Source organism: Poromitra crassiceps, assembly GCF_964638095.1.
Source record: "Poromitra crassiceps genome assembly, chromosome: 4".
Lineage (NCBI taxonomy): Eukaryota > Metazoa > Chordata > Actinopteri > Beryciformes > Melamphaidae > Poromitra > Poromitra crassiceps.
The window spans coordinates 41,856,139-41,871,150 of NC_139626.1; the positions used below are offsets into that span (position 1 = coordinate 41,856,139).

The 15,012-nt window shown below is 43.3% G+C and overlaps 2 protein-coding genes across 3 annotated transcripts; one reads left to right on the forward strand and one right to left on the reverse strand.

Moving 5' to 3' along the window:
• Window positions 1-213: 213 nt before the first annotated feature.
• rpl9 (ribosomal protein L9) lies at window positions 214-7,684 on the reverse strand. Of its 2 annotated transcripts, none has more exons than XM_083634799.1 (8): window positions 7,664-7,684; window positions 6,911-6,957; window positions 6,679-6,794; window positions 6,017-6,112; window positions 5,623-5,755; window positions 4,202-4,282; window positions 1,322-1,451; window positions 214-356 (listed from the first exon to the last, which is right to left on the reverse strand). In XM_083634799.1, exons 2-7 carry the CDS (start codon window positions 6,954-6,956, stop codon window positions 1,345-1,347), a joined length of 579 nt encoding a protein of 192 aa, XP_083490925.1. In that variant the 5' UTR covers window position 6,957; window positions 7,664-7,684; the 3' UTR covers window positions 214-356; window positions 1,322-1,344. The 2 variants fall into 2 exon arrangements, with proteins under 2 accessions (XP_083490925.1, XP_083490926.1); XM_083634800.1 differs by having other exon boundaries at window positions 7,645-7,668.
• Window positions 7,685-7,852: 168 nt separating this feature from the next.
• On the forward strand, window positions 7,853-14,868 carry lias (lipoic acid synthetase). The gene is made up of 11 exons (XM_083634797.1): window positions 7,853-8,073; window positions 8,399-8,574; window positions 9,023-9,116; window positions 9,270-9,350; window positions 9,545-9,701; window positions 10,155-10,212; window positions 10,383-10,511; window positions 11,782-11,927; window positions 12,038-12,108; window positions 13,765-13,876; window positions 14,234-14,868. The coding sequence occupies exons 1-11, from the start codon at window positions 7,990-7,992 to the stop codon at window positions 14,293-14,295; spliced, it is 1,170 nt and encodes a 389-aa protein (XP_083490923.1). The 5' UTR covers window positions 7,853-7,989; the 3' UTR covers window positions 14,296-14,868.
• The last annotated feature ends 144 nt before the right edge of the window (window positions 14,869-15,012 follow it).

The window sequence follows — 15,012 nt, forward strand, 5'->3', positions numbered from 1 at the left end:
ACGAGTTAGGTCGTCTCTGGCACTTAATGTGTTAAAATGGAAAAAAAAACATTTTAGAAATAAGCCTTTGTGTGCATAGAAAGTCTTAGATCTTTCTGAAAAATGGGAAGAGAAACAAGTGTGTGTATATTTTTGTTCAGTGCATATAAACAAAAGATTAAATCAACAAATTAGGACAGATCTTAAATAATTAACCACTGAGGCGAGTTTATCTGGAAAAGTGGGGATGAACTTTATTGGTCGTTAACACGGTTCAGAGAGCCTCCAGAAAGGTTGCTTTATGGACGTGCGTTTTTGGCCGTCCATAAAGTTCCTGAACGTTCTGAACTTCGTGATGGCCAGCTGGATCAAGGCCGCTGGAGAGACAAGAGAGCAGAGTGAGAACAGGCAGCTGATCACATGGTTTACCGTACTTTGAATGTTTATTACATTAAGTGGCACAGTATTGAGACCCGCAATTTATAATGCATCAGCCTAGTTGACAAAATCAGATTATGTTTGGCATATTTTTTTAAGATTTATTTTTATTTAACAGACGCTCACTTAAAGGAACACCGCCCGTTTTCAACCAGCTTTGTATCATTAGAACATCAGTAGTATATCAGAAAACTGTAAACTGTTTTGAAGTCTGTCATTTAATTTGACAGTTATTGAGTGTTAAAGTGTGGACCAGTGACATCACTGGTCCAAACTAACTCAAATTAATAACTCATTAACTCAAATCAACTCTCAATAACTGTCAAACTAGATGAATGACTTCAAAACCGTCATCTAGTTTGACAGTTATTGAGAGTTGATTTGAGTGAATGAGTTATTCATTTGAGTTAGTGTAGACCAGTGATGTCACTGGTCCACACTTTAACACTCAATAACTGTCAAATTAAATGACAGACTTCAAAACAGTTCACAGTTTTCTGATATACTACTAATGTTCTAATGATACAAAGCTGGTTGAAAATGGGCGGAGTGTTCCTTTAATACAATCGTATACAAACATTTGTGTTTGAGCATATGAAATTAGATTTAGAAAAAATGTAAACATACACATCACAGAATAAAATAAAAAAGTAAACAAATGCGTTTGGCTTCTTTTGAAAACATCCAAATCATTCCTGCATTTCAAACAAGTTGGAGCTCAGACGCTTGCTGCCGTTACCGTGAGATCCTGACAATAAATCGGAGCCAAGTTAGACACGTGCCGAAACAGCCATTTGAAGCATCAATAACCGATAGCTCAAACTAATAACAGACTTAACACTTCTGGAAGATTTGAAGAAGATTAATATAAGACAGACAAGGGAAGCTTTGGACATGTTCTTACCTCTATGAATGTAGCTGCAGTATTTACTGATCAGTTTCCACTACCGTTCCCTTCTCAGACACGTAAATACCATCCAAGAACTTTCTGATATCCTTATTTTTCACTGTGGTGGCCTGCTGGATGAGAGCAGCTGGAATAGAGGAGATATGGTACAGGTCAAACAGGATCAGGAATCACCATCATTACAGACTACAGGTTATGATGAGAGATTGAGGGAATACAGATTGAAGCAGAGGGAAGAGGACTGGAGAAGGACAGTGTAATAGGATACTGTAAACAAGACTAAATGACGTTTGAGAGAGGGGGGGACGTGGCATAAAGGGATGGTGGCATCAAAAGAAAAATCTGGATTCACAAACTATTTTAGAGCAGAGGGCTGCTGGAGAATCTAATTCACAATTCTTTCTTTTAGTTAAAATTGGCTAAGTGGGTGGTGTCTGTGGCGGCGGTGTCAGTCACGATTGTGATGTCATCAGTCTTGTCACTCGAGCAACTGATGTCATCAGTGTCTTCATCATCATCCTCATCATCAGTATATAAATGGGAGCTGGGGCTCTGTGCGTTTCTCCGTCTGTCCCTCTGGTCACATCATCATTGATGTCAGTGATGCTGGTCTCATTGGCCACACATCAGCAGAGCTGCGGGCAAGGCCGTGCTGCGAATTCACTCACACAAGGCTATAGTTCCAGTGACATCACTGATGATGTCATACATATGCATTGTGACATCACTGATGTCATCAGTGACACACACACGGGCTGTCAATCTTCCTCAATAATCCAATTCGATTTTCAGTGCTTTTATTTTTTAAATTTAATATTCGATTTTTTTTTTTAATAATGTTTTTATTAGAGTAGTCAGATCATATAGAGGTAACATCAAAACTTTTTCTCCCTCCCTTGACCCCCCACCCCCTCCCATTCCCACCCATCATGTTTGATATTTTCACAAGCTTTGGGTTTCCAAAAATAAACTGACAAACAAAACCACCACGACAAAAACAAACTAATACTGAATGTAGTTAGCAGGTTCTCTCAGTTACACATCAAATAGTAGAGGTAGGTGTACTATAGAGAGGAAGATAGATAATATAATAATTTTCAATTTTTAATGAATTTTTAATGTTACTTCTATAAATCCTAATCATCATGTTGTTGTTATGTACCGTTTTGTCCACTAGAGGGCAGACCAACCACTCAAATGTCCCGTTGTAACCTGTAACATTGACCATTGAACAAGATAGATTATATGATCAAATAAAATTAAACTACATGGGATAGATAGATTACATGAGAAGATTAAACTCGTGTCACATCCATCTGTGGTCAAGGGAATTCTTCACTGATCATTTTTCTGTTGTTACTGAGCCCAACTCGACCTAGCAAACGGAAGCTAGATGATTTTATTTTAAAAAGAAAAGCGCTATGTATTACTGCGGGTTAAAATTTACTTTTTGAAGTCACAACATTATGTTAATTTAAAACAGGTTTCTATGGAAATGTTTTCTTTATTTTCTCTTTGGTACTTGTGGTATTTTGGATCACAAAAGAAAATTGCAATGGTACTTTTATTGTGAAATTTGGAACAGGAGTTTTCCTTTCTATTCTGGCTGAATTGACAACTGTCATCAAACTTTTGTTGTCTTTGATGTAATTGAGTCTTACCCTTGTCCCATATTTACGTGTACCTTGGTATCAGAAATACCTATTGTATGAAGAATGACTAGCTATTCGGCTGCTTTTGCCTCTGCCTCAGTTTTTCATTGGATATTGTGACGACGGACGTTACAATATATTGACGGGTTCCAACCCATGGTTCCACCACATGCATGTGAGTTGATGCGGAGTGATTAATTATGCACAAGGTTGTTGATAGCGTCACCTACCGCAGATTAGCAACTTGTTGTTCATGTTTGTTGAATACCAATGCGATTCAATTGTGCGACAAGGCTGTATTGGGCTACTTGAATGCTCCTAATTGTCTCCCGGTGCAGGGAGATAGTCAGGCAAGCGAGCGTAGCGCATTGACGCAGTGCATTGACGTTGCAAAGCACTGCGTGCTCACGAAATTATATTGTGATTCCAGACTCAGAAAGCTCACAGAAAGTTCATCACATGTGACAACATGATTCACACGCTGGTTAGCCAAGGGGAGATGGACGAGATTCGCCAAATGTTGTAACGGAGTCTACAGCACAAGAATTTCACACGTGATACTTGTACTACGGAGTGACAATAAAAATCTTGAATATATATATATATAAAAAATATTAGTTTTAAGAGACTGAGGGAGAGAGGGGGGAGACATTGCGCCAGGCAGGCAGGTGAGGCCACGCAATAGCCGAGCTGCGGGCGAGGCCGCGCAGCAAGTTATGATCAGGTTATATATTCACAATATAATATATATATATATATTATATATACACAAGAATGGTTATCGTGTACCTCAAGTTTATTTACACTATGGGGGGCTATGTGATTAAACACTGCAGCGTGATGTTGGATTGCATGGCTCCAGAAGTTGAACTCTTCCCAGAGTTTTTTTTTTACGTAGCCGCAGCCAAAACACACCACCCCTATTAAAAACGAATGGAGCGCCAATCCAGAGGGCTGGAACCTGTCTGAACGCAGCCATAGGCATATAGGGCTTCTACACCATAGTACTGCTATGTGAAACTAGTCATTAAAAAAAAAGTACAGTATGGTCAGGGAAAAGGAAACTCAACAACCATCTGACAGATATGCAGTATTAGGAGGTGAGGAGCAGAGTGTAAGGACTGGAGTGTATGGACTGGAGTTGGGAGGAAGGAAATGAAGTGAGGTTGTGTTAAATCATGAACATATCATGCAGAATGGCTGTTGAGAAGGTGAATCAACGTACCAGAGTTTGACACTAGCTCGATGTCGTTACCCTCCAGCACCAGCTCGTCCTTCTGGGCTACTGAAACTGCACATGACACACCTGGGAGAAAGGCAAGGCAGAGGTGTGGAGTAGGAAAAGAGACAGATAATGCCAAAAAATGATTTAACCATAGGCAGGGAATAGACCCTTCACACACAGCTCAGAATCAGACTGGAGACAGAACAAAAAGTGAATTTAAACTAGAACGACCGCAACGCGGACTTATGCCTCCACATTAGTTCATTCTGGAGTCCAAATCGCCATTTGAGGCAAATTGGAAGAGATTCCGTCAAGGCGCTCCTGTGATGTTGCGTTACAGAGCTTGGAAATTGGGTGTGTGAGAGGTCACAGTGAGCTTGAACTTTGACCACCAAAATGTAATCAGTTCATCCTTGAGTCCAAGTCGATGTTTGAGACAAGTTTGATTAAATTCCGTCAAGGCATTCCTGAGATATCGCGTTAAGCTTGAAAATGGCGTTCGAGAGCTCACCTTGACCTTTGACCTTTGACCACCAAAATGTAATCAGTTCATCCTTGAGTCCAAGTCGATGTTTGAGACAAGTTTGATTAAATTCCGTCAAGGCATTCCTGAGATATCACGTTAACAAGCTTGAAAATGGCGTTTGAGAGGTCACAGTGACCTTGACCTTTGACTTTTGACCACCAAAATGTAATCAGTTCATCCTTGAGTCTAAGTAGATGTTTGAGGCAAATTTGTTCATGAGATATCACGTTAACAAGCTGGAAAATGGCGTTTGAGAGGTCACAGTGACCTTGACCTTTGACCACCAAAATCTAATCAGTTCATCCTTGAGTCCAAGTCGATGTTTAAGACAAGTTTGATTAAATTCCGTCAAGGCATTCCTGAGATATCGCGTTAACAAGCTTGAAAATGGCGTTGGAGAGGTCACAGTGACCTCGACCTTTGACCTTTGACCACCAAAATCTAATCAGATCATCCTTGAGTCTAAGTCGATGTTTGAGGCAAATTTGATGAAATTCCGTCCAGGCGTTCCTCAGATATCGCGCTAACGAACCTCGTACGGACGGACAGCCGTACGTACGTACGGACGGACAACCTGGATCCATAATGCCTCCGGCCTGGCTATCGCCGGCGGAGGCATAAAAAAGGTACTACATGTGATTTTGGAGAAAGATTGAGTCAACACGGTTCGAATTCACAGGTCAAATATTTTGGAGAATGACTGAGTCAACACAGTTCTCGTTTTGACAGTTGTCAGTTTTGTGTAACTTTAAAATGCAGGTATTCATAGACTATTTGTGCCGACTGTAGGTGCTATGCTGTAGCCCAATAAGCCTATATAATAAATTTACTATGACACTAGAAGACTGCTTGTTCCCTCGTACAGACCATCTCCGCCTCCCTCAGTCTTACTCACCTTGCCTCATACGGACACGGCGGATGTACTTCTCTCCCAGGAAGTTCCTGATCTCAACAAGCGTTCCAGTCTCCTGGATGACAACGTTGATGGGGAAATGGGCGTACACAGAACGCATCTTGTAGCGGAAACCCTACGGTCAGAGGGGGAGCGAGTGAGACGGCGATCAGGACAGATAGAAGGCATTCTTCTTCCAAAAATAACTAGCCACACGGCTACTGCAGCAGAGTACAGCCACACAACAGAAACGACAGTGACTATGAAAAAATAAGCCCTTTATAAAAGGCAGGGAGGCACTGCAGCAGTCACGGAACACATCGTACCTTCACCCCTCACAACTGTGAAAACGGTCAAAAAGGTGTGATCAATCAGGTCAATTGAACAGCAGCCTTACCTTAGTGACTCCCTTGATCATGTTCTGGACGTGGCTGCAGATGGTGCGTACTGTGGCCAGCTCCTTCCTGTTTCCCCACCATTTATCCACACGGAGCTGAGGAGCACAGAGCAGCCAGGAACATTGAATACATGATGCACTACACCACCCCTAAACCCTGGTGGACCCTCTTTAGCTAATAATATACAGCAAGCTAGTGAGGATGAGTAGCTGGTCTCCGTATCGAGAAGCACTTGCTTGGAAACAAAAGCAGTGTGTATTCAAGAAAAGCTGGAGCCTTCCTACTCAAGGAGTGAAACGCGTTACCATGAGAGGCTTAACAGGTAACCGCAGTCAATCCGACAACACTGTCCACATTTATCCTAATACCTTGGAAGCTTCACTTGAAGGCACTATAAAAAAAACTCACAGTAAGCTTCTAACATCTCAGTGATGCCAGAAACCCTACTATCAAACACAATTTATCCAGCTAGTTATCGGCGCCACCTGGCAGTGTCAAATATAGCAGAATCAGACTTGGAAGTTTATTCCCTCCTAAAGCATCCCTAGATATTCACACGTAGCAGCCGTCACACTGACTCAGACTGGCTTGCAGACACCCTTTACTACTTCCCCCCCATTTAGAAGCACACAGAAACCAAACCAGGTGAGTTAGCGCTTACCTTCTTCTGTTTCTTGCCCAGCAGGCTGAGCTCCAGGTTGATGTGGTTGAACTCCCTGCGGAGTGTGCCACGGGGCCCCTTGACGATCACCGTCCGGCCCTTCAGCCTCACCTCGACTGCACAACCACAGCGGAGACAACAAGGAGTCAGATCAGATGCAGCATGCTTTCATGTACGACACATTGCAGGTGCATCCATAATGTCAACCATCTGTAAATCAATCATCTCATACCATTGTCGGGGATGTCGACAGTCTGGTTGCTGAGAATGGTCTTCATTCTGTAATTGACAGGGATTTAAAAAAAAGTTATTTACATCGGTTTTAAACCCCGTTTGTGTGTAAGATTCGATCACTACAGCTTTTGTTAAAATAACACTTTAGCAAGCCCCCTGTCCTCAGTTTTGGTTGAGGGCTGCAAAGTCTCCTGTCGTTATAGGCACTTCACAACAAGAGGATGCTTCAATATAACATATGGCAATAGGATCAATGTTAACTACGTAGCCCAAACAGTTTTCTGGCACTGTCATTTAGCGTTAGTACAATTTACATTATTTATCATTCAACGTGTGGTACCAGTGTGTCTAAACACAGCTAACGCTAGTGCTAGTGCTAATGCTAACGCAATGCTAGCTCAAGCAAATCCCTCCATTCGGAATACAGGATAGTTAAATTGAATGACACCGTAAAACAGATTATAGTAAACAATGTATAATATAAATCACTGGACATAATTTAAAATCCACATAAAATGTGCCCACTGAATGCAAATAGGCGCAACGTCAGGCCGAGGACGATATAGAGGGGATCAATGGACAAACAAATATCATATGCCGTAATATACCTATAAGTATAGATAAAATATAACGTCTGTAGTGAAATATATGAATTTACGGATCGGATAGTTTTAAATAAAGTGCAAATGTGTTTTATTAGACACTGATGGAGTTAGATTAAGTTCACGATACATTTTTCCGACATTCTCACCTCGCCGGTAGTAGAGGAAAGGAGGACGGAAGGACGTCACGACGCAGTTGTAGTCTACGTACGTAACGTCACCAGGCAGAGACAATCGATTAACTTGTTACAAAACTGCTATTTCCGATTATAGACAGCAAAAAATAAAATATAGCCAAACAGTACAAGTGGAAATTAATAGAAAATACCTGACACAAAAAAGCAACATACGTCAAGGTTTTTACTGCTGCTAGTGCTAACTATTTTGCTTTCAGACCAAAATAGCCGATCATCGAGGCTTGTTGTCAATGACAGGTAACGCTAGTTAGCGTAGCTGCTCTTGGTCTCTAAGAGACATGGCGTTGGTCAAACAAAGTTGTTTTATTGCTGGTCGTCTCTCCACTAATCATCTATGGTTGACCCCCAGATGTAACACACATGTAAGTATTTCCCATCACTGGACTATCGCCAAACACCACTGACACACCAATGACACTTGACGCCATGGCTAAATTGCGAGCTAGCAAGGTTAGCCAACTAGTCGGCTATCTGGTCACAAGCAGTGTTTTGTAACTTGACGTTATATAACGTATTTGTAGTGTATTACAACAAAGTATCTGGTATTTGGTTTTCCTGGTAGTGGCACGGATGGACGCATGCATGTTTCGTAAACACCATGACAAACTAAAAGACACTGACATATTCTGACAAATTAAAGAAGAACTAGGAAACTATCTTACTTAGCTCACTCTCACTCTTCGGCAGGTGTATGCAAGTGGCCTGACCACAGCGGCCAAGTCGTCCCCGACCCGGACTGACAGAAAGAAAGAGTTGTTGGGTGATGATGGGCCCGATCTGCAAGACTTCATCTCCGGGGAACTGTCGGAGAAAAAGAAGTGGGAAGAGTACAGAGGCAACCTGAAGAGAGAGAAAGGAGAGAGGTACGATAGGAAAGATAACGGGGCCACAGTAGTGGTAATTTCACCCAGTGCATATAGTTTATTGAAACCTTTGTCTGTGAATGTGTAAGAAACAGATGGGCTACCAAAGGGTTCAAAGACAAATCCTTACTGTATGTAACAGGCTTTGGTGAGCTGTAGCAGTTGAAGGAATGATGTGTGGAATTTATTCATTCCTTTGATGTTCTAGTTTCTATTCTTCATTTCTTATCCATATAATCCACATTATTTCAGTAGATTTAAACATTATCACTTCGTTAGGGTTAGGCCACAATGCTCGTTATTGCGGCTGTTTTTTTGGCTAGCTGGCTAATCAAATGAGACACAAACCAAAACATACCGTCCCACTACCACAGCTAGTCCCAACAAGTTGAACAGAGCTGATGATGGCCAGCATTTTGTAAGTGGATCTGTTGCTGTGCTGTGATAGGCTGAGACTTCCTCCATGGCTGAAGACAGAGATCCCCATTGGGAAGAACTACAACAAGCTCAAGAATACACTGAGAGACCTCAACCTGCACACAGTACGTTATCTGTGTTTGTGTGTGTAATTCCTAACAAATATGTTTTATATCTGTATCTATCAATCAATCAATTTGACACTGGTACCAGATCTAAAAATCCTTTGTCAGTCAGATTGTATTGAGTTTTTTTCTTCTTCTTCTTCTCTCCTTCAGGTGTGCGAGGAGGCCAGGTGTCCTAACATCGGTGAGTGCTGGGGAGGAGGAGAGTATGCCACTGCTACAGCTACCATCATGGTGAGTCTGTGGTGGAACTGACTTCACTGTTAGTCAAAGGAATGCACCCAGATTTGCACAAATAAACGCTTTAACCTACACTCACTTGCTCACTCTATCTCTCTCTCTCTCACACACACACACACACACACACACACACACACACACACACACACACACACACACACTCTCTGTCTCTCCTTCTCTGTCTCTAGCTGATGGGAGACACATGTACGCGTGGGTGCAGGTTCTGCTCGGTGAAGACGGCCCGCCAGCCCCCTCCTCTGGATCCCGACGAGCCCTACAACACAGCCAAGGCCATCGCTGCCTGGGGGCTGGACTATGTGGTTCTCACCTCGGTAGACAGAGATGGTAAATGGACCACATTATATCTATCTACAGTACTTGTGGGTGTATTTGCTGCCTTATACCACTCAGCCAGGGATGGCATGGTTGGAATGTTTTTTTGATACCAGCCAGGCAAACTCGGCTGCTGTCGTCGTCAGACACGTTTCCGTTCCCTGCTTTTGGTCTAGCTGAGCTGAGAGATGCTAGCTGAGAGATGCTAGCTGCAGCCTGGTAGTGTCGAAGAATCTCCATGCCTGAGTGCAGCTGTACAGACTAATCATGGAGATGTGTCCTTAATTACCCCCCACTCACCCCAGCACTCTTTTCTGCAAAGTCTATTTGCCTGATCCAGACGACTGTACATAAGAGGCCTATAAATGTTCAAATGCAATTTTACTGACAGTGATGACATTGTAATGCTTTCCTCAGCAATAACACCCTGTTCTACCGCTGCTCTCACATTTTCTTCCTTGGCAGATATTGCTGATGGAGGAGCTAAGCACTTCGCTCAAACTGTCTCCAACCTGAAGGAAAGGTAAAAAATCTCTCATCTCAATGTCCATCCATCCTTCTACCCATAAAAACAAATATGTGGTGACTTTTAAAGCCAAAGTGAATGTATGTCTTTATGTTTATATCTATGACATTATTAGTGAGCCTTATTGCTTACACGCTGGTTATTGTCATTCTTCCTCGCCTGCCCAGGTCCCCTCGGATCCTGGTGGAATGTCTGACCCCTGATTTCCGAGGCGACCTGGCGGCAGTAGAGAAGATCGCCCTGTCAGGGCTCGATGTGTACGCCCACAATGTGGAGACGGTCCGGGAGCTGCAGAGGTACCGACTGAGACTTTTGGGCTGAACATCTCACCTCTGTATGTTCAATGGCTGACAACATACAGGCTAATGCTAAGCTAATGTGTGTTTAACATACAGGCTAATGCTAAGCTAATGCGTGTTTAACATACAGGCTAATGCTAAGCTAATGCGTGTTTTTATGGGGTGATGCAGCCTCTCACTTGGGGAGCTAATCTCTGTTTTTACCTAAGTAAAGACTTGGCCCTGCCTTGATCCGCACTCCTCAGTCTGGCAAGTGCTAGGCTTTAGCAGCAGTCGAGTATCCGGCCAGCCAAAGAACAGCAGGTTTTAAAATAATGAGGACATATCATGCAGAGAGAAAAGCCAACTCAGTGGTAGACAACTGCTGGTTTCACTGTTGTTCTTCCAGTCCCTTGTGTTCAACAGATATAAATAGAACACCAGCGAATATCAAATTTGAATGCCGTGCAAAACATCTCCTCAAATAGGGCATTTTGTATTTAGAAGCAGTAGTATGTTGGAGCTTGTGGAGTGTGAAATGTGGCTCGTTAGCTCATGTCCAGCCAGGTGTGGCCCCGTTCTAAAGACGCTGAGGACACTGGCTTTGCAAGGCCACCAGTGAGGCCACGCTTAATTAGACTACTAACACATCTAACCTCTACATTTACCAGCTGATACAGGATTAAACTACATTTCCAGTTTTATATATGCAGATCATAGCCATCTGTCCCCTACCTGATCAGTCTGTCTCAAATGTAGACTGTAAATGTAAGGCTTGTGAAGAGAAAACTGACACTTGGTACCTGGACTTTAATGTCTTTGCATTGTTATTTTGTATCAAATGGCTTAGTCATAATGTTGTTCACATCTCTGCCAGGAGAGGGAGGTAGTGAAGCTTGTACTGGAGTGGAAGTCATAGGCAGGAGGACAGTGTTACACACATTGACCAGCAGGTGGCACAAGGAAGCCATTTCCCTGCTCTTAGTATACATTGATCAACTACAGTACATAGTCCATCCAATACGATACAATTGTCATGGATCATGGATTCATATATACACTTTTATACCGTAAGTTATATATAAAAAAAGGGCCATTTGAGTCTTAGTACTAGTACTACTTGAGTACTAGTTGTCATGAATTAGACATGCAGTACATATGACACTTAGCTGAATGATATTTAGTGGTGTTAGTATGTACAGTACTTTCTGATTGTTCTGCATGTTATTCTGGGGGCATGCATAGTACTTGTTGGTCCAGGATGATAATGTGTCACGTTTGTCCCCAGACACGTGCGTGACCCCAGAGCGAACTTTGACCAGTCACTGAGTGTTCTGAAGCACGCTAAAAAGGTCAACCCCACCGTGCTCACCAAGACATCCATCATGCTGGGGCTGGGGGAGAGCGACCAGCAGATACTCAACACCTTGACTGGTACACGCACACACACACGCACACACACACACACACACACACACACACACACGCACACACACAGGGTTTTGATGTTGATAAGCCCTTCTGAACACACTGTTGTGTTGCAGAGCTGCGGGAGGCAGGAGTGGAGTGTCTGACGCTGGGCCAGTACATGCAGCCCACCAAACGCCACCTCAAGGTACCAGCGAGCATGTTACACTCGATTTCCCCCCACTCTCAGTGGTTCCCAACCTTTGTTGCCTTATGTACCCCTTGAGTCGTTTTGCCATGCCAACAGACCCCCCTCACTCATGCCTGTTCTTTGCACCGCAGAGAAAACACAGTGGATCCACGGACTGAAGGTCCTTACACACCGGGAGCGTTGTTTTCAATAATATTTCTCGAACCTATATCAGTCAATGCAACCGTGCATACCAACAGCAAAGTTTCGCTGAGCGTTATTGCGGTGTTTATTATTTTTTCGGACCACAGTCGATTTTTGGGAAATCCGTGTCCCACGTGTACACATCTGTTGCTGTGATTGACAGGTGGGTCAAAATTCACATCGCAATTTCGTGCTGTATATTCGCATCGCTCTTGGTGTGTAACCGCCTTTACAAGTAAATCCACACAAAATAGATTTGTCACTGAACTGCCGGTGTTTTGGGGTTGGCCTCTTTTTTCAGCGGGGGGGGCGCAGATAGCATGTCACATGAAGTCGTTGCAACTTGCGGTGCCGTTTGGCTGCGATGCACGTTCACGTTTACAACATGACAGCTGAGCTCTCCATGTCATGAGATAGCCTAGGTAAACCCAGCCCCCACGTGATCTGCTCTCATTGTTCCTAGTCACTGTAGTGACTGAGAACAGGTCTGAGAGCAGGTCACGTGGAGGCTGGGTTCACCCAGGCTAGTCATGAGAGACCAGTGGGCTTGGATAGGCTACAGCACAGAGACAGACAGGCGACTCAAACAGTAGGCTATATTGAAAGGTCCAAAACAAATAACGTTACAGGTCCTGACCAACAAACGTGTGTGTTGAATTTAACTAGCTGGCAGAAAACGGACAGAATTACTGGCGGATAACGTTAGATTCATGTGGGCTGTTTTGAGCCTAACATTACATGAAGAGAGAAACACCGCAGCAGTAGGCTACTGTATGTGATGGAGCGACTTCATGGAACAGGAGACAGAAACAGAAATTCACAGTTGAAGACTTGTAACATTAATCACATTGGGTTGAAAACAGGAAGGAATGTGAAGTTTCTTCTTTATCTTAACATTTTCACAACAACACAACCGACTTCTGTTTATCCTCCCCCTCCTCCTCTCCGCTCTACCAGTGGCTGTACCGCTTCTCAGAACTGGGGAGAGGGTACGCTTGTTCAATGCCACCTGTGCGTCCCGTGTGCGTCGCAGTTGAATGGAGTTGGCCTTTTTTTATTCAAACAGATAATTACGGTAATCACGATAGGGATGGTCTGTAGAAGGCTCAGAGGTCGATGGGGGTCGGCCCATCGACGATGATCCACGTATCATTTTAGCTTTGGGCTTATGAAATGACTTAAAATATTTATTTTTATATCATTTTGGAAATAAATTGAAATCCCCAATCTTTCCATGTACTGCTCAAGCTACCCCTAGGGGTACACGTACCACTGGTTAGGAATCCCTGCCCTACACCACAGCAGTCATGCTGTGTGTGTGTGTGTGTGTGTGTGTGTGTGTGTGTGTGTGTGTGTGTGTGTGTGTGTGTGTGTGTGTGTGTGTGTGTGTGTGTGTGTGTGTGTGTGTGTGTGTGTGTGTGTGTGTGTGTGTGTGTGTGTGTGTGTGTGTGTGTGTGTGTGTGTGTGTAGGTGGAGGAATATGTGACACCGGAGAGGTTTGCCCACTGGGAGAAGGTTGGGAACGACATGGGCTTTGTCTACACTGCCAGCGGGCCACTGGTGCGATCCTCTTACAAAGCAGGTGAGACACACATACAGTACACACACACACACTTAACACTTTTAAAATCCATGTGAATGAATTGAATGCAGAGCCCTGTCTACTCCCAGTGACACAGGTCTCTTATTTTTTGGGACTTTGAAATGTTAATCTACATTTTACATTTCAGACATTTAGTCAAAGCACTTATCAGGAGTGACTTGCTGTGAGAGCTGCTGTAGTAATACGATTAAATTCCGAGATAATGAAAATAATGAGCGCAAAGGTCGGAAGCTTAGTGGCCTTACGATATTCATTTGACCATAATGATCATGTATAAATGAGTGCCAGGAAAGGAAATGGGATAAGATGTAAGAAAATGTTTTTCCCCCTCCACAGGAGAGTTCTTCCTGAAGAATCTGCTGGAGAAGAGAAAAACAGAAGTCACTCTAGCAGAATGAAGAGCCCACATCACGCTGCCCTCCAGCTTCCTCCTGCGTCAGCTTTCACAATAAGATCAATCCACTTTTACAACAGCAGCATCCTATCACATTATTGTATAGCTGGAACACTTTATTTTAGCAGTGCGCAAGTAGTACCAAAGGCTGTGGTAGTCACAAGAGGGGCTCAAAGAGTGGGTACAGGACGGACATTAACAAGGCATTACAAGTTGATTGAACTGAAGTACGGGGCCAAACTCTTGTTCCCGCCCTACACACACTGGTCCTCTGCCAGACACAGCCCAGAGGTGTGTGTTTTATGGAGACCAAACATCGGTCAGGAGCCTGACGGTATGGAGCTCATGTGGATCTGGACTCTTCCAAAGCGAGCTAGCCAATAAAAGAAGATGGCCCAGATGAGAGCCACAGCTATCACCTCAGGGCCTCCTAAATCACTGACCTTTATCAGCAGCTCTTATAGGAGCCGTTGAGGCAATGTCTGCCGTTTCAGGACTAATAAAATGATTTAAGTTGTGTGGACTGCTTTGTCTGAGGCAATTTATGATATGCTTGAAAGGTGTAATTGTGATACAGACTGACTCTTGTATAAAATGTAACTTTGTATTTAAATAATTAAAACTATTAATCCAAATTTCCCAGTTTTAATTTTTCAAACCAGATTTCATTTGAACATAAACCCCCCCCCCTCCCCTCCCTACATTTGTAGGGAACGAAACA

Bases quoted from the DNA above. Each gene is read 5' to 3' on its own strand.
- rpl9 (XM_083634799.1), bottom strand. From the start codon at position 6,956: ATGAAGACCATTCTCAGCAACCAGACTGTCGACATCCCCGACAATG. The intron at 6,113-6,678 runs GTAAGCGCTAAC...TGTGCTCCTCAG, and splicing joins TGGGCAAGAAACAGAAGAAG to CTCCGTGTGGATAAATGGTG. The intron at 5,756-6,016 runs GTAAGGCTGCTG...CTCTGACCGTAG, and splicing joins TGATCAAGGGAGTCACTAAG to GGTTTCCGCTACAAGATGCG.
- lias (XM_083634797.1), top strand. From the start codon at position 7,990: ATGGCGTTGGTCAAACAAAGTTGTTTTATTGCTGGTCGTCTCTCCACT. The intron at 9,117-9,269 runs GTACGTTATCTG...TCTCTCCTTCAG, and splicing joins GAGACCTCAACCTGCACACA to GTGTGCGAGGAGGCCAGGTG. The intron at 12,109-13,764 runs GTACCAGCGAGC...GTGTGTGTGTAG, and splicing joins CCACCAAACGCCACCTCAAG to GTGGAGGAATATGTGACACC.